Below are 26,448 nucleotides of genomic sequence, written 5' to 3'. Positions count from 1 at the left end.
TCCGACAGGAGAGCATTGTTAAACCGCCACCGTTGAGGACCTTGAAGAGGAGGGAGGAATTCTAAATCAAAAGTGACTGGTGCATGATCTGAGATCAGTATAGATCCTATTTCAGAATTATTAACTCTCTCAGTAAATGTGTTGGGAATAAAAATATAATCTAGCCTAGATTGAGAAATATGGGCAGGAGGAAAGAAAGTATATTCTTGAAGACTGGGATTACATAATCTCCAAGCATCGACAAGAGATCGTTGGGAAAGGGTTGATGTAAATTGTGAATGTATGTGAGAGGGTATGAATTTGGATTTAGAATGTCTATCTAAGATAGGGTCAAGAACCATGTTACAATCACCACATTCAATCAAATAATCATCAGAATAGGTCATCAATTTAGATGATACTCCTGGCCAAAGAGACTTATCAGGTGTAGTCGGTGCATACAAATTAACAATAGTTACTGGAATCTTATCAATAAGTAATGAAACAGAACCCCATCTACCATCACAGTCCATATCTTGAGAAAGCAATTGAATATTAAGACGTTTGTGACATAAGATAGCCACCCCATTACGTTTTCCTGATCCTGGAGATGCAAAGACCTGACCAACCCATTGACGTTTTAACTTAGCAATTTCTTTATCAACAATGTGTATTTCTTGTAACAAAATTATATCTCCTTTTAAAGAAGAAAGATGAGATAAAACCCTTTGACGCTTAATAGGAGATACTAAACCTCTAACATTCCAGTAAATGATTCTTAAAGTCATTTATCACGAAATGTTAATTTAAGAACATTAGCATATATGAAAATAACAGGAACTGGTGCATTATCAGAGCAATAAGAAAAGTAGCATAACGGATAATTTTGAAAGAGTAAGAATAAAATAGAAAAGCTTGCAAATAGGACAAAGAGATAACGAGTATGAATTAGAGAGGAAATGAGAAAAGGAATAGTATAAATATCTATTCTTAAAAAACATCAGATTGAGGAGAAAACAGACGAGAAGTGTAGAGATAATTGATAAGAAACAATGAAGGGAGAGAGTAAAGAAAAAAGAGAAAAGCTAGAGGAAAAACATACAAGAAAGAGGATCATATAAACAAAAAGATACCAAAACCATATACAAGATACAAAAAATGAGATACCAAAAACACACACAAAAGTCGAGGGTAGTGGTGCCGCAAGGGGAATGGCACATCAACCGGAACTCCACTGACGGGAACGGAGGAAGGACAAAATATCACCAAACGGACAGATAATCACATGAATGAACGTGAGGGAGTTGAACCTAATGAGAAAACAAATAAAATAGATTATATATAGAATAACAAATACATTATATAAACCAACAACCAAAGCATTTTAGCAAAGTGAAAAATCATAGCAACATTAAACACCAAATCTTGAAACGTCCATGTCTTCCTGTCTGCAATTGTCCAAAAATCGTTGAAGTAGGCGGGGATCTTCATATGTCATAGTCTTATTTTTATACGTGACTTTAAAGATACAGGGATGAATAAGGCTAAATCTGGCATTGATATCACGTAATGCCGGTCTCATGTCCAAAAATGGCTTCCTTCTATCTGCTGTGGCTTTGGCATAATCTTGTGAGAAGAAAAGATTAGAACCTTGCCAGGAAATTCTACCTTTGGCCTTTGCAGCTTGTAAAACTTTCAGCAAATCTGTATATTCCAAACAGTATAGTATCACTCCTCCTGGTTTAGCTGAAGAATTGGACAAGTGAGAGACATGACCCAAATGATGAGTGCGTTGGATGTTCAAAGGTGGAGAGTTGGGAATGTCTAATAGTTTCGGGAGGAAAGATTGAAAAAAGGAGAGCGGATTCGTACCTTCAAGTCCCTCTATCAAGCCGTAAATGCGAAGATTGTTATGCCTGTTGCGATTTTCAAGGTTTTCAACTTGTTTCTGAAGATTTGAAATCTGCGACTGCATTGATGGAACTTGAATCACAGTAGACTGGAATTAATCTACTTTATTCTCCAATTGAACCACTCTACCTTCCATATTTGACCATTTTTCATTTAATTGCTGAAAACGTAAATTGGTCTCTTCCATATAAGGTTTAAGCGCACAAATTTCTTCTAAAATTAACTCCATTGAAATAGGAGGAGGAGATACTGTTGGTGAGGGGGGATCCTGTTTGACTCTCTTCACAGGTGATTGTGTCGAAGTGCCTGGCAGCATTGATAATGTCTTAGGAGTGGGTAGCGGAATATTAGAAACAGGTGGGTTTAAAGAAACCTGGTCAGAATTCGCCATATTATCCTGAAGAACGCTGAAAGGATTATAGTCCGCCGCCTGTGTAGAAGACATTGCTTTGGAACGCTGAGCAGATTTTGTCCTCCCCATACATGAAGGTTACACAGTAGTAAAAGCAAAGAATTTGAGGGGAAGAGTCGTGGTATATAAAGTATCCTTACAAAAATGCTCAAGGAATATCAAAATCTCAAGAACTGAAAAACACATTCCAAAAGTCATTGAGGAAGAGTAATATAAACACATTAGAAAAAACCCTCATTAAAAATTATGAAAAAAGGGTAATAAAACATGTGTTTCTTATGTACAGAATCATGTTGCTTCATACTGTGAGGAGATATCCCGCTCGCGGCAAAAACAAAATGTCGGACGCGAGTTTCAAACCCCCCGCGTCAGCACATAAAAGATAAAAATATGGTGCCGCTTACCGTGGTGTTGAGTGCCGAAAATATAAAGAAGGCTCCTGGCCTTTCACGGAGCTCACGGGAGAGCGGCCATTTCGATTGGCGTCCAAGCCACGCCCCGGACTCCAGTAGTTTTGACAGGAAACATATAACCTCAGTGGAGTACACACAGTTCATGGTAGGCGTTGCCAATAGGCAGCTGTTTGTGGTGCGCGCTTGTATACATCTTCATAATTCCAACGGCTTATCAGAGGGCGGATTTCAATTCCAGGATCCCAGAGTTCTCCATCCGTGATGGTTTGCATCATCACCTGCCTTCATTTAAGATTATTACCAAGACGATTCCGCCCTGTGCCGTAGATTGTTTGTCTCAATGTGTCCAGCTAGAGGAGACAGCTCTCTACCCTGCCATTAATATCTCTTCTAATGTTAGTGGTTGGTTATATATTTCACAGATTTTTTTCGCTGAAAATACTAAACATCTTCCTTTACTGTATTTAGTTAAACAACTATTTATTCCTGACTGAAACTTTGTAACTCCCGCTCCCCTTAAAAAGATTGTTTCCTTTAGAAATTGTTATTACCGAATGTACCTTTTCTCAAAAAAAGGCAAAATATATGACAAATGAAAACACGTATCCTTGGCTTCACTTTCCAATCCCATCAACTTTTTCACAAAGAGTAGTGATCTTTGCATTCACTGTGCTCTGATTTGTGAACAGTTGTTTGGGCAGTTTGTTTTGATTATTATTAGCAATCAACATGTTTTCTTTATTTACATGTATGAATTTTGCATTACTAGCCCATCATAGACACGTGATGCTACTATAGAAATATCTGGCAGCGAATTGAACGAGTTTCTATGTGGCTTCCGTTAACAAGCACGTTTGATTGTTCGACGCTGTCTTTACTGTAATGTCTAAGCATCTTGAAGCTTCTTCCTGTATTAAGCATTGTGCCATTAACAAACAAATCACTCTGCATACTGCATCACTAAACACATGACAATAGACAAATTGTATTACAATCTAGGTACTACACTCCTCGCAGTACGCTCATGAATACACACCCACAATTGCTACACACTACCACATTCCTTACTCTCACTAGACCTGTTTTAGAACATCACCACATACTAATTTTCTTATAAGGAATTACCACACAAGCAATCAGACATATAACTTCACACAGTACTACTATCCATTAAACTGCTTCATCACCACACTGGCAGAAACACCACACATACTAGCTCTGCATCCATTACACATTATCTGCTGCTGCTGATAGGGCTGATTGAACTGATGTGTGCGCCGTACACACTGTGCTTCTTCCTCTGTGTCTTGGATTCCCAGCATGCTTATGCAGAGTGTCCAATATCTGTACTCAAGGATGCAGAAGGATTAGCGCCCTCTCTCCCACACCATTTCCCTGCCTCATGGTTCACTTAACCTGGCCTCAGGACTTTCCTCGGGCCTGTAATGCCCTGTTTGTACAGATAGCGTGCTGATGCTGAACCTGGACACGCAATAACTTACAATTAAGCTTAGTGAGTTGATGTTCCAAATTATTTAATGAAATATCAAACGAGTAACAGAACCCTATCTAACCCCTATTTCTATGGGATTCTTAAATAAAATGATCCAAACATATCTTAGTGGACGCCTTAGTATGTGCCTGATCAAAAATCCCACCAAAAAGAAAAGCAATTCTGTTCAAATTGAAGCGATGGCCGACGCTCAGTACTCCTATTGCTATAGAAATGTAAACTAGAAGCTGCAAAAAGGCAGCAGAGCATAACAGTGAGGTTCACAAATCCAGTACAAGAAGCAGACAATCTAACAAAACAGCTACAGGGGGTGTGCTAAACATTAACAGCACAATCATACAATAGGAAAACATTTGATATAATGTCTTCCATAGTGCAGAAAAGAAATCTACATGTCAATGAGTGTGGCGGAGCAGCCCCCAAGTGTGTCTTCACTTTCTAACACACAATTAAGCAGCAGGAAATACAAGAAAGACGCTGAATGGCAAACGAAGCAACTCTTGCCTGGGGAAACACATTTTAGTGTGAAAATGGACATACTGATGTAACAATCGAAAATTTCACACTGCCTATAAACTACGACAAACAATATAAAAAGTGTGGAAGAAGAGTTCTACCTACTAATTTCGGAAACAGTATAGGGGCCAGCTTAACAATCAGTTATCGCAACCTTGTCAGCTATCTCATGTCACATTATGTAATTAGCCTCCAAAAGATGTTATGTATTTAGCAATTTATATTTATTTTGTCATTTTTATGTAGCGCAAACAAGGCATAAGAGCATCACAGTGCTTGGAGTGTCATAAGTCAGAAGGAATAATAGTCGAAAACTGAAAAATATACAAATAAAATATTATATAGACGATAAACAGAGGGGAATAAGCCATAATCAGGACAGGGACATAAATACACAGTATAAAGGGAGTCCTCAGAGTACCTTCGGACATCAAATGCCTCAAACACTGCCTGCCCTCCAGACTTGATATCCAAAGCGTACGTGATGCTTAACCCCATCAAGACAGAGTTCCTGTTATTTTCCCAGAAGAACAAATAAGAAACATTGCAAACCTGGCTCAATGAGATGAAACTTCTTGCCTTCAAACTGTAACTTACCCTGGACACCATCCTCACCCTCAAGGCACATAATGCCAAAAAACAAAGGTGACCTGATACAATCTCTCTAATTGAAGCAAAAAACAGTGAAACTATTTGTTCCAGAAAGCGAGTTCAGAACTGCTGTTCAAGCTGGTGTACTCTTGCATCTCGATGGTGGTAATGCCCTGCTCCATTGCCTCCCTGGTTCCAGACTGGCACCCCTTTAGGGATGTCCTGTATGCTGCAGGTTCTCATGCAGGACTTGAAGAAGTATGATCACATCACTCCCATCCTGATGGAACTATTGGCTCCCCTTGCCCCCACAATCTTCAGAACCAACTGCATTCTAGATAAAGCCATCATAAACAGCACCACTGCTTATCTTATATGCACATTCACCGTCCCTGGTGGGTCTTAGCACATCTGCAGCCACAACACCGCCAGGCTGCAGTGTAAAAAAGGCAGCATGCCTTAGCCATCATCTGGAACAACATCTCCGTATCCACCACTGCCGTCCCAAAGCTGTTCCAATCTTGGAACGAGTTGAAGACTCACAATGCAATGAACATTCACAACTCCGCTACGCCTCCTATCACTTGTTGACTTTATGCTTGTCTTTGGCTCAGTGCAGTGCTCCTCTGCATTTGGGCCTCTGCATTTTGGCTAGGTTCACTGTATAGAAATACCATATACATACATACAAACAAGTTGTATACAAAGCAATTTAAAAAGTCAGATCAGGCGCTCTTACTGAGCCTATCATGTGTGACAACCAAGAACAAGCTCACTAACAAGGAAGCAAAGAGAAGCTTAAGCGCAGGCAAGCGAAGATTCATTGATGGTCTGGCCACAGAAGCCCAGAAAGCAGCAAGCCATGTACACTTGAAAGAACTCTACAACATAACAAGGTACCTCTCCGGCAGATATAACAAGCCAGAAAGAACTGTTAAAGACAAAGCTGAGAAGACAATCATGGGTTACAAAGACCAACAACGAAGATGGATAGAGCACTTTGGAGTCTTGCTGAACCAGACTGTGACACAGTCTCCACTAGACATATAGCCAGCTGACCACGACTTGCCAATCAACTGCAGCAGACCAACCAAGAAAGAAATATGGCTGCCATCAAACATCTGGGAAATGGGAAAGCAGCAGGACCTGACATTCCATCAGAGGCCCTGAAGGCAGACATTGAAACATCAGGTGACATGCTCTACCCCATGTTTGGGAGGATCTGTGAATATGAAAAGGTGGCATCAGATTGGAAGGAGGAATATCTGATCAACATCCCCATGAAAGGTGACCTGAGTGACTACGTAAACTATTGTGGGATAACTCTTCTATTAACCCTAGGTAAAGTATTCAACAGATTTATCCTGAATAGAATGAAGGAACAAGTCAGTACTCAGTTACAAGAACAGCAAGCTGGCTTCTGCAAGATAGATCCTGCACACACCAGATTGTAACATCTTTACTGCGCAATCCATGGAATGGAACTCACCCCTGTATGTCAACTTAATTTACTATGAGAAGGCATTCAACACCATGGACAGTGAAACCCTTTGGAAACTCCTTTACCACAATGGTGTGCCAGATAAACTGGTAAGAATCATCAAGAACTCTAATGAGGGAATGACCTGCAAGATATTCCATGGAGGACAGCTGGCAGAAGCCTTTGAAGTGAGGACTGGAGTTCACCAGGGTTGTTTGCTCTCGCCTTTTCTCTTCCTGATGGTCATAGATTGGATCATGAAGACATTCCCTGCAAGGAAAAGAAATGGGATCCAGTGGACACCTTGGATGCTGCTCGACGACCTGGACTTTCCAGACGACCTGGCCCTACTCTGCCATACCCATATGTAGATGCAAGAGAAGACCGACAAAGTGGCAGCTACATCAGTACAACTTGGCCTCAAAGTCCAAAGGGGAAAAACCAAGATCCAGAAGGCTAACAGGACCAGCACAACTACAGTCACTCTTGCACTTGCAAGCTATGCACTGTAGAAAGTTGACGCCTTCTCCTACCTGGCCAGTGTCATAGACAAGCAGGGCGGCCCAGTCTCCGACGTCAAGGAAACAATAGGCTAAGCAAGGGCTGCATTCGTTCAGCTAAAGAAGACCTAGATCTCCAAGGACCCTAACACTGCAAACCAAGATTAGGCTATCTAACACCAATGTAAAATCTGTAATTTTGTATGGAGCGGAAACTTGGAGGGCAACAGTGACCCCCACCAGCAAAGTCCAGACCTTCATCAACACCTGTCTGAGGAAAACCCTCCAAATCTGCTTGCCAAACACCATCAGAAACCACAATGGCACCAGAATTTACAACTCCCTGCGCATGATGAAATCATGAAAAGACAATGGGGCTGGATAGGTCAAGCTATCTGCAAGCTCGCATCAAACACTACCAGACAAGCCCTCACCTGCAACCCTCAAGGGAAAAGAAAAAGAGGAAGGGCAAGTACATCTGCTGTTGAGGATGCAAGGCTGACTGCAAGGAGATGGGTTACACCTGGAGTCAGAGTGAAAGAATAGCCCTAGACCGAGATGGCTGGAGAGTCATGGATGCTGGCATACATCCCAGTAAGTAAGTACAGGGTAATCCAATAGGAGTTGTGCTCATTAGCAGGCAGCAATCCATTAAACTATGTGGAAGAAAGTCTACAGTATTTATGGCATGGATGGACGGGAGTGAGGAGGTCCAAACATTTGGTGCACATCTAGAGAATGACTAATTCATTGTCTGGATTTTGTTGAATGCAGGGGGCACTATAAGGGGAGTGTTAGCACTGCATAGTCCCCAATTAAATATTTAGTCTGCCTATTCCTGATTGAATGTGGGTATTTTCTTAAATTACATCACAATCATTCATTATACCTAAATAATAGCAAAATAACGATGGATTAAACCCTGATCTGTGACTGGGGGTGAATGTTTGACAATGTTCAACATTCCGTCCATCATCTTTTTGTGTTGCACTTTCACCCTAAGTGGGAAGGGTATGTATGCCCAGACGTGGGTCCCGTGCTCACTACGCCACTGGAGTCAAGCTATCCTGGCTGATAAGGGCTGAAAGTCCGAAACCGGTCCTAGGATGCTTGATTCCGGTCCAGGGAAGACATGGCTTGGCAGTTCGGGCTGGACTGTTCCCATGAGGCACAGGGTCAAGACTGATTTGCATATGGCCATGTCTGAACTGGGGTGGCGTGGTGAGCAAAATAACGATGGATTAAACCCAGATCTGTGACTGGGGGTGAATGTTTTGCCAATGTGCAACATTCCGTCCATCATCTTGTGTGTTTTGCTGTTCACCCTATGTGGGAAGGGTATGCCCAGACGTGGGTCCCGTGCTCACTACGCCGCTGGAGTCAAGCTATCCTGACTGAAGAGGGGTGAAACCCCGAAAGCGGTCCTAGGATGCTTGATTCCGGTCCAGGGAAGACATCACTTGGCAGTTCGGGCTGGACTGTTCCCATGGGGCACAGGGTCAAGACTGATTTGGATATAGCTGGGTCCAAACTGGAATGGCCTGGTGAGCAAAAAAACGATGGATTTAGGCCCAGATCTCTGTACTGGGGTGTATGTATGACATTGTTCTGCATTCTGTCCATCAATCGTTCTTTTTTGCATTCAACTTCTTTCAAGTACAGTTTATATTATATATTTTTATTTTATTTATACATTTTTAAATATATTATTTTCAAACTGATGAGCATTCCTTTTTTGAACTTTTGCTCGCTAATGGAGGGCCAGATGAGTTTAATCAATTAGCGGTTGTCAGGCAGGTCGACTTTTGGTTACTGGTGTGTTTCCTATAGCAGTTTCCTTGAGTCTAGTAATTTTACCTTTTTGTTGTTGTAGTCCTGAGCGATGCCTGGAAAGGAAGCCTGCTGTAATGCATGCACTAGTGATGGTGAACCACGTATTGGGCCAGATTTTCCTTGTCATTGTGATGGATAGATGGCTGGTGTGGTGATTTTTGAGCTAAAGACAAGGGAGAAAAGTAGGACTGATCCTTGCACATGCTGACAGCTAGTCATTCATCTGCATAGGTTCTCTTCATTATATCTTGGTATTTTCCTGTGCCAGGCTGGATCGTCAGCGTGGTGTCAGAGGAGGCTGGTAGCAGACATGACTCTTGCCCATGCCAAGATGGAAAGTGAGCTGGCATCACGATTGTACTGCAAATACTGTTTGTCTGTGTTGTACCCGTCCCTGATGGGATGTCAGATGGCCTTCAATTGTTGGTATTCTTGGAAAAGGAGAGTTTGGGTTTCGACTCAACTGTGGGATGAGATGGGTTGTTTAGCTTAGCGTAGTAGAATGTGGCGCATACATTTAGGAGGAACTAACTCTAGGTTTTGTAATTGGCTTGGTTATTGGCTAGAGTCTTTCAGTTTATAGAGAGAAAGGACGAGTGGGAATGAGATGGGCTAGTATCTGTTGTCAATAACCAGTAGGAGTGGAAAGGTCAGTGGAGGAATGACTAAGGGACGGAGTACCATTTTAGAGTTAAAGGGGTGCTAACAGCTGTATATTTAAGATGGTGAGAGATAAACAAGAAAAAGAAAATGAAGAGGGTCAACGTGTCGAGTGTAGTCATGAGTGAGCTGAAAAGAGGAGGATGAGACACGAGAAAGGGTAGGAGTAATATGACTCGGCCAGGTATGCAAGGCGGGAGGGAGTGAAGGGGGTTGTAAGTTCTTAATCTGGAATGGTATTGACTTGTAGACCAGGTCAAAGGTCATCCGAATAGTTGGGTAACATGGAACCTTCCTGGAGGAGAAGCTGACCTTTTTATAGGACGAGGTATGAGGGGTTGATGGGCACTCTGTGAAGAGTTTTTGTAAAGATAAGACATTCGAGGGGGTCAAATTCTGAGAGGGTAGTTGAAACTGTTGGTAATCAAGTTGCCCGGTGTTGGTTTTGGAGCCAAATGTGAGAATAGTTTTTCATACCATCAAAACGTCTTTGTCTTTTTGTGTTACTCTGGTCAGAGAGTGCTTGGTGCGGAAGGGAGATAAGGATACCCTGCAGGACAATATGATTCCAGTGCTGGGTAACCCAAAAAAGACCAGTAAATACCACAGTGGTGGGTCTATGCTCTATGCCCAAAATTAGTGATGGCCCTACCCCTAGATTGATGTTATGTACCTACTGTTCTGCATCCTGAGTTTCCACACTGAAAAGGATGTTGTACTATCGTTGAAGAAAATGAGTGGGCCTGTGGGGCATCCCCAGAACGACAATGACTCTATCCAGTAAAAAGATATAACACAGTTAGATGTCTATGGGGTATATCTTGAAGCACCACTGGCTCTTCTTGAGGAAACTGTTCGCCCCAGTATTCGATCTCTGATTGTACCCAGACTTGATGAAGATGCTACTCACAAAAAAGAGTGCATTTCTACTATGTGACTTTTGAGAGCTGGAGCTGTTTGAAGGTCCTCTGACCTTGTAACAGTTATAAAATGTCTGAGAATTGGATGGAGTGAGGGGCCAGCCTTCTGGCCCAATGCTTGTCCTAGCAATATCAGTCCCAAATAAGGATCTTTCTACACGTCTTTTCGACTTCTCCACTCTTTTTCCTGAATTCCTGCTTTGGAAGCTTTGAGAGGCGATGTCAAGTATTAATAAAGGGTATTCACATACAGCTGATGGGAAAGCCATGTGATTTATGGAAATTACAGGGTTATACTAGAAAGCATATTGGTCAATAAATTGCCCTGCAAATGACCAACTGGACCAACCTAGGGTGAGCGTTAGAAAGGAATGCAGCCAGGCCTGTATGACTGGGGATGAAACCTGCTCCACAGAGAAAGGCCTTAGGAGAGCGAGGTGGAAAAGTTGTTATGAGCGAGGGATTACATCTGCCGAGATATACCACCTCCTCCAGTGTGCATGCACAAACAATCCAGGCAGGATGCAATACAGCAAATTTCCGTTTTAACCCTAGTACCACAGTTGTTGAATGGATCAGCCACAGTACAGTAAACAGATACAATTGCATCGAAGTTGAAGACTTTTCAGGTAACTATCCATTCTGGTTGCGCTCTGTCAAGACAAGCAAACCTCACTCAAGATCTTTGTTGCTTACATCTTTGGGCTTTGTAATTGTATATTATGTTTCTTGAAGTTCAAAAAATGTATGGTGATTTCATTTATTATAGTGTGTATCCTGTCTGCGAACCTTGTTTTGTGGCTTTCATGAAATTATTTACTATCTCTTTATCGTGGAGTGCAACTTTTAGTTTGCTATTTAGGCGCAGTAGGTGATTACTATCATTTTTTCAATTAAAATGTCCCTGGGTGAACTCGTAAAGGACCATTTACCCATACCAATTTCCAGGTATTTTTTATTGGAATGAGGTCATTTTTCATCCCTCTACAGTGTGCGTTTATATCCCACTTGTGGCTCCCTTACTGACAGGCTTGGTTATATACACAGTCGCAGCCGAAACATTTCCCTCACGTTGTTCGCAGATGGTCCTAAACCTCTGTACAGACAGAGCCAAGCCAGAAGATCTCAGTGGTTATGTCAGCAAGTTACATTTGTAAGGGTTTGAGAACCTGAGGTGACACTAGCTGAGAATTCTTTATATAAAGTTTAAAATGCTATCCTCTGGCGTAATAACGGTACCGAGATACGAAAAATTGACAATTGGCATCATTTTTCATTTTCTTAACTCTGAACCTACTAAGCATGTTTATACCTAATCAAACCATAATCTAGTCTGATTAAAGTGTTATCTTCATGCCCCAGATTTGATGTAAATCTGACCAGTGTCGTTCGCAGTAGTAAGGAGCACATTTTAAGATGTACATTTTATATATAGATCATCGATTACAAGCTTGCAAAGCCTATTAAAAACAAGCATTGGCAAGCCTGATGATCTTGCCTTTCAGTGGCGTTAACCAACCTTTGGCTTTGCCAGTGATTTTTGCCAATGCTGTTGTGGATTGGGCAAAAAGAAAAAAAATGCTTGTTTGCCAATGCAGTACAGCATCAGTAAAAACAAGCCACCACCGTTGGTAGCAAATGTGAAAATGGCATCATTTTGCTCAATTCAGTTTGCAGAGTTTGCATCTTACCCTCTCAGCATTGTAAATAAATTGATACTTGTATAGCGCACTACTCACCCACAAGGGTCTCAAGGCGCTTGTACGAATACCGCTGTGGAACCCATCCTGGCTTTCCCTGTGAGGTGTCCACTCCTGGGCACCCCCAAGGTGGAGGCCAGGCATCCGTAGCGTTGTGGGGGCCGTTGTGGAGATTAAGCAAGCTATTGCCCAGAGTTGCAGAGTGGGTCTCCATGATTGGAATAGGCACCGAGGCGAGAATTGTCAGGTCCGTGGAATTTTGAGCCCAAGACCCACCGAGGAGGGGAATTGAACCCTGGTCCTGGGCCAGACCTCTGCATCAGGGTCTGCCGCTCTAACCATTGAGCCACACTTCTCCATTCAGATGTATTCACATGGGGGCGGGGGAGGGGGTTTGAGAAAAACTCCCAAACTTTAGAATTTGTGTTTTTTCATTTTCAGCATTCTCCACTGTGCACATTTCTACCACTACTACTGTGCTTGTGGTACATAAGCACTTGTAAACCCTGGAACCTTCTCTTCAGCTCTGTCTGCAATGGGTCATTTATACAATACAACTGTACCTCTCAGCAGCAAATGTTAATGCCTCCTGCTCTTCTTAACAATGATTGATGGGACTTAGCTAGGGAACAGACACTCCTTAATGTGTTTGAAGATGATCGAAACTTTTAATCAAGGAGCATACTAAAACGGCAGACAGTTCTTAGACTTTAGTATAGGTTTGAGGACTTTAAAGGAATTACTTGTAACTAATTTTCATGGAGATTTGCCCTGTTCAACATATCAACACAAAACTTGACGTACCAACAGAGAGACTGAAACTGTGTGTATCTTGAGAATTTCAATTTCACGTAGTTTTGACAAGGAGCACTAAGGCTATTAGCAAATTAGGCCAAACAAGCGGACCCGATCGGCTGCATAGGTTAACACGACCTGTTTTCCCCTGCCAAATGGTCAGCTTGGGATACTACAGACCGATCGGATCTTAGAGGCATAACTTACTCAGAGTCAATGTACTCCGATCAGAGGTCTTGTGAGTAACAATCACAACCCACTACACTCACAGCACACTTTAGGGTGTGTGCTGATACTTGCACCCCACGTGGCCTCCACCTATTTTTAGGCCACACACACTTTTTTGGTCCTGAAGAAAGCCTAAAGAACTATTAAAGGCTGAAACTAGTAGACCTTTATATAAGGGATACTAGGGTACATACCACACCCTTGTAATGATCCCGATCTTGTTTTTACTTATGTCCTAGGACATTCCTAAGAGACATTTTTAACTCATAATCACTTCTCACATAGCACACCACTTCCCTCTCACCAAACAACCTGCTCCGCTGTAACTCAGGTGTCGTAGCACAGCTGGATTACATTAGGTAATCCAGTTGGGCCCCAATGATGAAGCATGCCACCTACTAGGTAGGTGGGTGAGGGTTTTTTTTACAACAGTTGTTAATTCTCCTTGTCACTTTCGCATAAGGTAACGGCAAAAAAAAAAAGTGTGCCTAAAGATACCTTGTCAAAAGAAATTGTCCATTTTGTTTCTTAAATAATTGCTGGGGAAGAGGACAAGTTACTCTTTTTTCCTCGCTCTCTTCTTGATTATATATATTAGCAAATTATAACTTTTTTATTACGTCCTCCTTTAACTTTGGTCCCTCTTTGTCAGACCTTCACGAAACTTGGGATCCTCACACGGGATTTGTAGATATCTACCAAACTTTTATGTGGATTTGTCAAAAGTTATTAACCATGCCCTCCTCCCCTAATGGATCTGCACAACACTAAACGTATCAAGAGTAAGCTAAATATACTAAGAGCTTGTCAAATTTTGTGCTGGTCTGTAAAATGCCATCAAAGTTATTCGCAAATCCAATTTTTGACTCCCACCCCCTTTTCCTTCCCCCACGGTCACACCTCATTGAAACCTTAGATCCCTGCACTGGGTTTAACTTGCTAACAGCCTGCCAATTTTTATGCAGATTAATTAACACCAATGATATTAGCATACAGGCATTGTTTTGACCTCCCTTGTTAATTCTCCCCCCCCCCCCTTTTGTGGATTTGCATAAAACCCAATACATCAAGTGTAAACTAAAAATGGTAAGGGTCTGCCAAGCTGCGTCTTTGGCCTCGTGTCTTATGATCTCACCAGAACCCCTCAATAATGGCAATATTGAAGTATATTACACAATCACCCCTTATGTATCCTTTATCTCTCTGTCTTGCTATATATATAAAAATATATATGTGTGGGAGTGTATATTAATTCACTGAATAAAATAATGGTTGAAATGGTGTTCTAGTTAGGTGTTGAAATGGTTTAAAAACTAGTGTTCATAAATTTTAAAAAACACGACAATTTGCCAGTTTACGTTGAGGGAACTAACTATAAATTACATTATTACATATTACGTCACTCGTGAAAAGTTATATGGTGCACAGTTTAACTGCCAATAAAACTTTAAGTGCAAACACTTCATAACTTACTTCATTTTAACAAGGTAGAGACTGAGTGTAACTAGTGTAATTTCCAGATGTACATTACAAATAGGTTGCGGCTTAAATCAAAGTCCTGTTGTCAAAATATGTGAGAAAACTAAAGCTGATCCTTACAACACATTGTTAGCCTGTGGATTTCTGTGCACGTGCTGATGTTAAAGAGTTGTCATGTAGTGCTTAATATGTAGCTTAATAAGTTGCAGATATTTTTTTGTAGAAGTTCAGTGAAAAATTCTGAGATATTTTACATTCTACATTGTTGAAGACTGACTTACAAACCGTTAAATTCCCAGTCTGATTTTAAAGGCTGTCCTAATAGTGTACTTCATTCTGCTCATTTCAGGAATATGTGTAAGGTAGTTTTACAAACTACAGAGTTGTGTGAATGTCTTATCAGTGGCTAAGGCATCGATGTTAAGCAGTTTACTTAAAATTATATATCAGATGAGGTATTTAACAGGTACATCTTATTAAGGTAAATAATCATCAAACATTCTATTGAGCAGTATTCAAGGTTTAATAAATTGCTAATCACATTAATATGTACGGACACATTACTGGGGCTATTCACAAAGGTAGCTTACAATTGTGAGTAATTAACACATGTAAGTTTACTCTTACTTAAGTTGCTGATCACATTAATGATCTACAGAGACATTGTTTCATACACACCTGAATACCAGTAAAAAGAGCATAATATCTACTAAATGTGGGTGCTTCATGTTCTGCATGTTGCGAAAGGTTACACCCTTTAGCACCACATAGGTTATAGAAAATTAGATCCAGATGTACCTCGCTGAATACCTTCCTATATGAAATGTGTATAGCAAACTGTCACATTTATTGGATTATGTCACCAGTGATGTCATCAATGATGTAATTTAATGTGTAATGAGTGATGTAATATGTGTGGTTAAAAAAAGTGCTTAGCAGGTGTACAAATTACAGTTTGTTCACTGAACTATAAATGACGAACTTCGTATTTTTAGTTTAGAAATGTTCGTTTTCAACTCAGTTCTACAGCTAAGTATCACATGACTTTAACCTTTGTGTTTCTTCAGGAATTTCTGGGTTTTTAATCAAAGGGAAGATCATATCATCATACTTTTGTTATTTTCGGTGAATTGCTGAGTTTTTTCACCATATTGACCAGTTCCCCAATGGCCTATGCCTACACCGTGGGTGGCTCAACCACATCGGCCTGCCCTCTGTGGTCAACTTACAGCCCCTTCTCCCCTCCGACCTGTCCTCTATTCACCATATGCATGCTGCCTCCCTCCTGCCCTCTGTGGTCAGCTTTCTGTTCCTGCTATCCTGTCTTAAATAGTCAGCTTGCTGCACTTGTCCCGCTCCCGTCTGCCCTCTGCTCTCCATCTACGCTCCTCTGCCCCCTTTCGCCTGCCTTTCATGGTCAGCTTGCTACCCCTGCCCCTTCTGGCCTGCCCTCTGTGGTCCGCTTGCTGCCTTGCCGGTCTGCCTTACATAATCTGTGTCCATGCCCTTGCCCCCTCCCTACGTCCCTCTATGGTCCCTTGTGCTGCCCCTGCTGGCCTGCCCTACGTGGTCAGTGTGCTACTCCTGACTCCTTTCTCCTGCCCTCCGTTCTGTGTGTGTGTGCCTATGCCCCCTCCTTCCTGCTCTCAATGGTCAGTTAAACTTCCCCTCCCTTTGCTGGCTGGCCCTTCATGTTCAGCTTGCAGCCCCAGCCTCACTCCCCCAGCCCTCTATTTTCTGTTTTAACATCACTCTGTATGTTGTGATAGTGTAGACCCAAAATGGAGGGCAGGGTTAAGAGCATAACAATTAGGCTCAGAGCGCAATAAGCTGTTGACTAAAATCTTGTGACTCACTGATAGTTTTTCAAATGACTTGGATCCACTTGTCAGTGGTATGAATAAAATAGTCGGTGATTTTTCTTCCTTTTTTCTTTTTCCCCAATCCATAATCCTTACATTATTGGGTGGTAAATAAAAGTTTTTAAAAAAAGTTGTGATATGAAAGCTTTTCATTGTGACCAGAACCAATCCATCACTGCCCACAAAGAGCACATATAATTGCTGTAACATTTCTGACAATATGACATGGCAAGAGGGGCGAGGAGCAGAGGTGCAGATGCTTGCATTCTGCTGACACTGCTCTGGAAACAAATGCAGATGTTAAATACACCTTTATTGTCCAGAGCAATGAGCACATACTTGAGATTTGGTTCATGGGTCTCAGCACCACATGCATAGCACATCTCTTATGTCAATGTGTCAAAGCAGGACCAGGATTCCTTAAGAGACGCAGGAAAAGAAAACCAATATACTGACACCACGCAAGCTTCCATTATGCAAACTCACATTAAAATGTACACTTGTCATTCTGCCTCAGCTTTCATCCTCAGGGGACTGAGTCTCTGCTCTAAGATTAGTGGGGCAACTCTGTGCACCCACATTAACCCTGATTTGTACCCTACCCTAAGTTTACTTCAGAAGAGACAGTGGTGTATGTAGAGTTGTGGGCCCTAGGCCCACATGCTACAGAAAAGATGACAGACACTGGTGATGGTTAGTGAACTGGACATGAGCATGTGCATTCTTGCCCTTTTATTAGCAGGCCAACATCACTTGTGATGCCTGTGTTGGATGGGTGTGAGTGTGGCTAGCCCTTGAGGGAGTGTCTGGTAAAACTGGTGCCTGCTGAGACACTGGAAAGTGTTCAGCAGGACACTACATTCCTCCCAATTATTAAAACAAAACAAAGTTCAACCTGTGGGAATACTAAACACCATAGCCTCGAGAGGCAGTCAGCAGGACAGGTGCAGCTGGGAGCACCCGGGCTTCTTGGCACATGCCCATAAATTAACCAGCTACCACTGGGCACGAACACTGTGTAGACAGAGTCCGAATTCTTTGGCAGCCTGTCTTCTGGATCAATGTCCACTTACATACGGTTGGATGGGCTTGCATGCTTTCGCAGGAATGCTGTTGGTGTCAAACACTTCAAACATGGTAGATCAGGAGCATAGGTGGAGCCCTGCTGCAAAGTCTTCTCTTGGTGCATCTGGGCACTGTGATGACAAGTCTTGCCAGCGGCTCCTCAGTCTCTGGGTGCTTTGCAGGTGCAAGGCTCCATCCTGGTGATGAGTTGCGCGTTCGCTGGTTTGGGTGATGCATATGGCAATGATGATGTGGTTGCTATTAACCCCTTCAGTGCCCGCCCCTTTCCCCGCCCTGTGCCGGCCGTTTCATTAGCGGGCGGGGTTTGTGACGAGCTGGTCTTGTCATGGGCACAGCGCAACCGCGGCCCATGACGAGACCAGCTCGTCACGGGCATTGAAGAGGTTAAACCTGGACGGCAGGTGGTGATGATTCGCCTGGAGTGAGGATGACTGGAGGGACTTTGCAGCCACTTATCTTTGCCGTTCTCCTCCCATGGCATCTGCGGTCACAAGCAGGGATGCCATCAGACTCAAACTGCCGACGCTCGGGAACTGCGGTTGCACTGGGAAGCCTAGGGGAAGAGACGCGGTTTGCGCTTGCTGGGGGCTTGACGCACACAGTCACTGAGCATGGTGACAGCAAGGTGTTGGAGACTGTCCTCTCCTCCTTCAGGGCTAAGCTAAGGGTCACCCTCTTCTCAGGCAATGTGCCCACTTTACATGGGCAAGCTGCGGTGGCAGTAGGGACCCTGATCTCCTTCTCAAGGCAGACGATAGCGGCGAATCTATTGAAGAACTATCCTCCCCTTTTTCCATGACTGATGGCCGCAGGCAGCACGGCGTGTGGGGTCTAGAACCCACGTCACCATTGTAAAGTCGTGGTCCCTAGGCCCACATGCTACAGAAAAGATGACGCAGACACACTGGTGATGGCTAGTGAACTGGCCACGAGCATGTGCACTTGGGCCTTTTATTAGCTGGCCACGTCACTCGTGACGCCTGTGTTGGATGGGTGTGGGGTGTGAGTGTGGCCAGCCCTCGAGGGAGTAGCTGGTAAAACTGGTGCCTGCTGAGACACTAGAACGTGTCCAGCAGGACACTACAGGGCACAGGACAAATATAAAGGCCTGTGGGCCGTCCAGGAATCTGCAGTGGCAGCTGGAACGCAAATATGAACCCCTATCTTGTGCACTCAACAGATAGTACCCCTTTGCTCCTTAACTTCCATACTGGATCAAGTAAACTGCCAAGATGAAGCTCAATTAAAAGACATTTAATCCCAGAAGTATTAATCTTACCGACGTCTGCTGGAAGAACTTTCTATGCCCCTATTAGCTCCAGCTTCAATTTCCAAAACAAAAAGGGAAGTAATACCTTTTGTCATTATTGGGCTCAACTCCCCACTGAGTCCAGGAAACTGAAAGCTCCGTCGCCTGGTTTGATATATTTACTCCAATGAAACCCATGTAATCAATGCAACGGATTCTTGTTTAAACAGGAACGGCTCTCTTCCCCGGCAGTGGTCCATCGCCATAGAAGTCTAAGTGGGGAAGCGAGCTAGGCTGGGTGAGGGGTTCTGCCCCAGCACAGACCAAGGGTTAATACAGTCATACCAGCGTTGCCAGAAACTTTATTTCCATTAGAAGTTGCTTTTTTCCAACTTTATTTGTTCCTATCTTTTTATCTGTCTACAGAGCTTCAATGTCAAAAGCATGTAGCAGTAGAAATCTTAATCTATAGCATCCATGATAGCAAGGAAACCTGGCAGTCTGCTTTCACTCCTACTAAAGGGCACTGCACTGAGCTTTTCATTGTTGTTAATTTTTCACTATGAGCGTAATTCTCGATATTTTTGCTATTACTGTTGTTGCGCCTTGGTACCAGTGTCTATAAATCGAGCTGTTCATATCACGCCAGTGCACATTTCCTGTTTTCATTTAAAAAATGTTTCTTGCAGCCCACATGGAACGGGTCGATAAACCCAAACTGGGTGAACAACATTACCATATATGGGGACGCCAAGAGCCCCGCCAGCACCGCCAACGGACTGCTCCTTCCACACACCGACATTGGGAAGAAACCGACCATGTCAGTGGGGACATCGGATATTGCCCAGGTGAGCATGTGGGATGCCCGCCTCTACCTTTTCTGTGTAGTCTTTTAGTTCTTTCAGTTTCTGGTGTACAACCCAACTCTCTTTCAGCGCTGGATAGCCTGTCTCTGAGCTACGCTCTAGATAACCCAGTCATCAGTGTTATTGGTAAGTAGTCTCCTTAGCAAGCAACTTATTTGGTTTTATAGCAACTTCTAAAAAACCAAATGGGTTCCTTGCTAAGGAGCCTACTTTCCAATGACCCTGATGACTGGGTTATCTAGAGCGTAGCTCTGAGTTCGTGCTCTTTGTTTATATTCATCACTAAGGGAGATGAACGAATGCCTTTGCTTCCTCCTCTTTCTCTTTACTTTGTTAATTAGTCTGAGTCTATGGTAAAATAATCAGTTGATTATCTGATTGTAGCAGGGGACTGTGAGGAAGCAGAGCACACTTTTTATTTCGGGGCACCTACTTCATAAGCAAGGCCTAATACTCTTCAAATATTCCTCTGCATTTCTTTTGACACGGAATCATTTATTTCATATATCTAATTTTTGCCACCTGGAATCCTATTTTCTGTAACTAAAGCCCCTTTTATGGTCTGATTTGACAGCGCAGTTGTGGCCACAATTCTATGAGAAAAACCAAGAACCAAAAGAGGGGCTTTGGCTCCGCCCACATTTTGGGAGTCAGGAGTATATGTTTTGATTAGGCAAAAGTTGTGTGCTTCCACAAAAAAGTGCTTGCCCTCCATGCAGCTGTGATCATTTTGTTTATCCAACTGCTTGAGCTTGAACTTTCAGGTTCACATGTGACACTCTATTGCTATTGAAGTGTCTTAGATAGCTAGATAATGTATGGCGTTGTCTTTCTGTGGCAGCATCACAGATGGGAAGAAGGCAACTGTGGAGAATGCATTGTATTCCCTCCATTCTCCTCTTCCATCATTAATTTTGGCTTTCAGAGTGCAGATTTGTGTTTGAGAGCAGTATGCGATGTCCAGGGCTACACCAGTCTGCATGGATTTTAAGCTCTGGCCTGACAGTGCAACTGTTGCTTGAACTTATATGATCAACAAAGATAGATTTTTCAGAGAACTACTGAGAGAGGAGATAATGCTCCATCCACATGTTGGTTCTCTTGAGTACAGGATTGATGGACCAGACTATAAACTAATGATTGCACCTACTTGATAAATGAAAATCACAGAGAATTTCAAGGCTGCGGTTTGGGCAACATGTATGTCACACATGGAAACACTGATCCTTGGGCAAGATGCCCAGCCAATTCTTATGCTTCTTGACTTGTTTTACCCAGACTCACTTAACTCTGTGTTTTTTCATCCGATCTCTCATTATGGGAACTAAAGAGTCTTTTCCCCACAATAATAATATATGAATGGGTTACACAGGCCGGGAGAGGATAGGTTAAGCATAGTTTCTCTACGGAAAGAGTGATGGTAGCATGGACTGCCTTTGTTGGGGGCAGTAACAAGAGGATGTTCATTTTCTAATTGTATATATAATTCTATAATACATTCAGTGTAAAGAATGATCAGACCATGTGTTCTTTGAGAGTAATCTTTAAGTTGCTAGGGAAAACTGGCCAATCTTGATGAACCTGGTGGACTCTATCGCAGGTTCATTTTAATTGGCTTTGTACAGATCAATGTAATTAATTCTATCTGAGCCTTCGTTATTTCTAGACACATTGAGAAGAGGCCTGGTAGACCTATGGAGAAATCGGATTCCTAAAATGGGCTGCGGCTTTCAACAGACCATTTGGAGTGTGGCAATATCAGGTGCATATGTGGCACTCCGACACCAGACTGTTAATCATTATTAAGGCTCCCACTTTTCCATTTTTACTTATGTTTACATATAAATACAGAATTAAAACAATGTGTTTTCATGTCTGTATATATTTTTATAATGGAAAAATACCGAAAGTTGGTCTTTTTCCCCATAACTCTGTGCTATCATTCAAGAATGCCAGGCCAAAATGTGTGCAGATTGGCACCAAAGTAAGTCAACTGTAAAGGGGAAGGATTTCCCTAAATAACTACCAGTGATTTCATATTTTTTTACAGATAAAATGAGCAAATCATAAATATAAATAAATAGAGTGAAATGATAAAAAAAATACCATACAACCAGGAGCTTGCTAGATTTGTAGATCACTTATAAAATAAGTGCAAGAAGGAAGAGCAAAGCTTCTAGAAATTTTCAAGACGCAATGCCCACATCTTTTCAGAATACAAGTTGGTGATCAAGGGAAAAATGGACATTCTAGTGTTCTTGAGATTTTTGCCTTTAGCAGTGAAAATGAGCTTACCCTCCGCTGATCAGGCACTGTGGAGCTCATGTGAAAGCACTGCAGGTGAATGTATATTTTTAGGCCTCAGCAACATTTTAATAATTCAGGGGAAATTGGACTAATTTCTGTAATTCTTTTTGTTTTCTTAGTTTTATATGCAAGGTTAACAAAACACCCATAACATATTACAATCCCCCCACCACATTACATGTTATCCTTTATTCAAAAGACAAATATAATCCAGTTTGGCACAGCATAGTATCTCCCTCTTACGTTTGCCACATCAGCAGTCCCGGCCATAGACAGCTACTAATATCCATCCCATGTACTCCACACAGGTAAAAATAAGCTATAGGCTCCCACCCGGTTAGACCTCCATTTAATCAAGTCCAGAGGTCCAGCCACCCCAAATGTTCTTATATATTTCCTGTCACACCCCCTACCATGATAGATTTCCCTTTCCATCAGCCTACAGTGGTCAATTCCATTTACCCATTCTTAGCGGGTGATTACCAGTTCAACAGTCCATTGGACCGCCAAAGCCATGGTGGCAGTCTGTAAACTGCCAGACTGACGGTATGCCCGCCATATTCTAGGTTTGGTGGTTGGACCGCCAATGGACCACTGCGGCCACCAGGGATCCTGGATCTCACGGCGATGGGGCAGTGGTCAGGCTGAATAATATGCTGCCGGTGCCACTGTGTCACCGCTGAGCATATTACGATTTGCCTCACCACCAGCCTTTCCATGATGGTGAGCCTGCCATGGAAAGGCTGGCAGTGAGGGAACAAAGGGGGCCCTAACAGGCCCCCTGCCATCGGCGAGAGAAATGGAATGGCGGCAGGGAGGTGAGGGGGTTAGAAAACAAGAGAAAAAAAAGAAGACTTAGATGCTGGTTGCCAGCCGCCGCCTCACCTCCGTCCTCCCTCTTTTCCTGGCTCTCGGCAGCACCTAGGTTCTCAGACTCGCCTAGCCAATTACAACGATGCTGTGACCAGCATGATAGCAGCGTTGTAATTGGTCTGATCGGCCTAGTTTGGCCCTCAGACAGGGAGTGGGGGCCTGTGCATGTTCTCCACCGAGACTATGCAGTCCAGCCGGTTGAAGAACATGCCAAACGCGCATAATGGTTTGGCCGGCCCAAGACGGCCGGTCAACCCGTCATGCGCACTTATGATGCACCAAACACTCTTCCCTCCAACTTGAGCCCAGCCCCGTCCTGCCCTAACCTGGCTCCAGACTAAATATAAAATGATAATAACGTTCTGGTCTTATCATTTTATTTTTCCTTTGCATTGCTCATAGAGCAGTGGGGCAATGCTCCTCTGCCGTAGCGGAGGAGCCTGTGCTGCCTCCTGGCCCTCCAGGGCCTGGGGGTGGATGCAGGGGGGCACATGTTGTGCCCCCCTACAGATAAGCACACTGCTTCCTGCATGTGCAGTATGCACCACATGGTTCATGCTGCACCATGCAGAAACGTGCTGCGGCGGTGGTGCCAGTTTGAGGAACACCTGTGGACCTTTAGACAGGCACCGCCTGCCCACCAAGGATTACAATCGTAATTCAGCAGGCGGCGTGAGTACGACTTTGGTGGTCTTCCCGTGGGGTGCTGTTGTGGCGGCCCGCAGGAGGACCGCCTAAGTTGTAATTAGGCCCTTAGTGTTGAGGAAGTGTCCTCGAACCCTGAGCTATATCTCTTTTCACCACCATGCATCCTAAATGTACTAAGACCTTGTGATAACCAGGTATGATCTGTCTGTCTCCATATTCCCAGCAGCGCAAGCCCAGGCTGGAGCTCCAGGGGTGTCTCCATTGCATCTTCCAAAGTTCCACTCACTGCCTCCCAAAAGCTCTCAAGTCTAGGACAGCTCTAGAGCATATGATAAAGCATGCCCTCCTGACCACACCCCACAAGACAACCAACATCCGCAGCTCTACCCAGCCTATGGATCAGTGTCTGTGTGTACTAGACTCTGGGAAATGTTCAATTGGATCAGGCGGAGAGTCGCCGTGATGGCCACCACTGCTGGAAACATTAGTGCCTCTCGCCAGTCATCCTCATCCAGGTCCCCGTAATCCCGCGACCATCTATCCCGCAGACTGGTCTGGGGGAATTGTGTATTTCTCATCAAAGTCCCATATGTTAGAGAACTCAACTTTTCCCTCACTGGCTCATCCAGCAGTCTCATTTCCAACAGTTAGTCTTCCTGTGTCTCCTCGTCGGGGGGGGGGGGGCATTTGAATGACAACAGCCCTCATTTCAGCATATTGCGTATTGAGCATCTGGTATTCTGTTTGTAAATGAGCAAGTGGCACAACCCTATCAGCACCCCAAACTTCTGCTGGGGCCGAAATGCCATTTTTTTTCCCAACTTTGAAAACCTGTCAGTGTTGTCAGACATGGAAGCCTGGACCCCTCCTATCCCATAATGGTGTTCTTTGGGTCAGCCTACTTTCCATCCCATCTCCTTGGTTAATTTTCTCTAAGTTCGAACCACCGTTTCTGTAGCTGGACACATAGCCGGGTTCAGTCTGCCACCGTACAACCAGTGTAGGTAACTTCTGTTCCCCATAGCTTGTCGGTCCAAATGAAATGCTGGGACCCCCAATTGGCATACGCCCAATCGTTGACCACACTGACCTGCACAGCTTCATAGTATTTCCAATTTCTGTAATTTTGCTTTACTCTTGTGACCTGAAATTACCAAAAATAATGTAATTACGTCTGCCTGCGTAATTTGGGTAAAAATGCCTCTGCAAGAGCACAGGAACAGAACATGAGCTGCTTTTCCGTTTCTGTTGCATTTAGTGCTATTTCCTTAGCACAGATTTATCCTCCGATCCATTTTTGGATGAGTGGTGCATTTGGCACTAAGAAAATATCACTAACTGCAGAATTATGCTACTTGTGTAATTCCGTGTAATCTCGCATAATTTTGCTGTAATTTCGCGTAATTCCACTACAGTAAATTAAGCGAGTTACTCCCACTCCTAGTGTTTTTAGAGAATGTGCATTTTCTACTGCTTTTTGTAGTGCTATCATTAAGCAAACAAATGGAAAAAAAATACTGCCGTAAGGAAAGCAAATAATTCATAGTTGTATTGTTATTAAACATTGGATCTAATATTCTTTTTAATTAGACTTCATGTGTTTGGCTTGTTAACAATGTTAAGATATTTAATTAACACATGATTACATTCAAACATTTGAAATCGCTTTAGGAACCTTTTCAATATGTGTTAGAAATCATTTTTTTACAGTTATCGAATCAAAATCAGCTTTATGACTGCATGTCAAAGCTGGATGAGGTGTGTGTATTTTTGTACAACTGTAATGAATGTTATTTTCTTTAGCCTGACACAAAGTACTATTACATCGGTCGATGAGCAATGCTGATACATTTCCAGCCATACTATGAATGGTTTTCTCCATAATTTCTGCCACAGCAATATTCCCCCTGATTTCTTCACAGGGTTTATTACTTTATTTAAGACCATTATGGCTGTCCTATAACTTTAGCATTAAGAATTTGGTACCCCTCCGTAGACATGCTCAAACATTTTTAGTTTGTCCTGATGACGATCAATCTCTGTGTCCCATCAAAGGTCAAAACATTAAGTTTACGAGTAACCATAGAGCACTAGACCATTGAATGATTGTTAATGTTAAAAAATTAAAGGTTGATTTTCTTTTTTTGCACAGGAAACCATTATCACATCACTCGTGGTTGTTCAGTGCTATATGCTTTCTATAATTATTATACTCTGCACAACATGATTATTGAGCACCACGCTATCATTTACTGCTAATACAGTTTATCAATTGCTTTGTTTTACTAACTGCTTGCAGTAGCAGCTGGTATTTGAAGGCGGTGGGGGCAGGTCACGGGGGGAAGGAGGGAGCTAATTAAAAATTGAAATACTCACCTGTCTGCCGCAGCCACCCCGCTGTCGCCGCCACCTCCTCTGGGTCCACTTCAGCCCGCTTTCAGGGCAGGAAGCACCTTGCTCCCAGCCTCCTGATAGCCAAACATAACACTGCAATGCAACATTGTGATTGGTCTGAGCGCCATGGATCGGTGCTCAGTCAGAGAATGGGAGGCTGGGCATGTTCTCCATGCAGGCTGTAATGCAGCCTACATTGCGAACATGTAAAGTGCGCATGACAGTTTGACCGG

At 43.1% G+C, this 26,448-nt stretch overlaps 1 protein-coding gene across 1 annotated transcript in view; it reads left to right on the top strand.

Moving 5' to 3' along the window:
- Positions 1–26,448, top strand: part of IGDCC4 (immunoglobulin superfamily DCC subclass member 4) — a 575,762-nt gene that overhangs the window by 535,340 nt on the left and 13,974 nt on the right. Inside the window, exon 19 of the mRNA XM_085644585.1 lies at positions 19,817–19,975. Coding sequence (XP_085500711.1) covers positions 19,817–19,975 — 159 coding nt within the window. The remainder of the gene's footprint in view (positions 1–19,816; positions 19,976–26,448) is intronic.

The sequence above is a fragment of the Triturus cristatus genome, chromosome 3_1, assembly GCF_964204655.1.
Source record: "Triturus cristatus chromosome 3_1, aTriCri1.1, whole genome shotgun sequence".
Lineage (NCBI taxonomy): Eukaryota > Metazoa > Chordata > Amphibia > Caudata > Salamandridae > Triturus > Triturus cristatus.
This window is presented reverse-complemented; position numbering and strand designations above follow the sequence as displayed.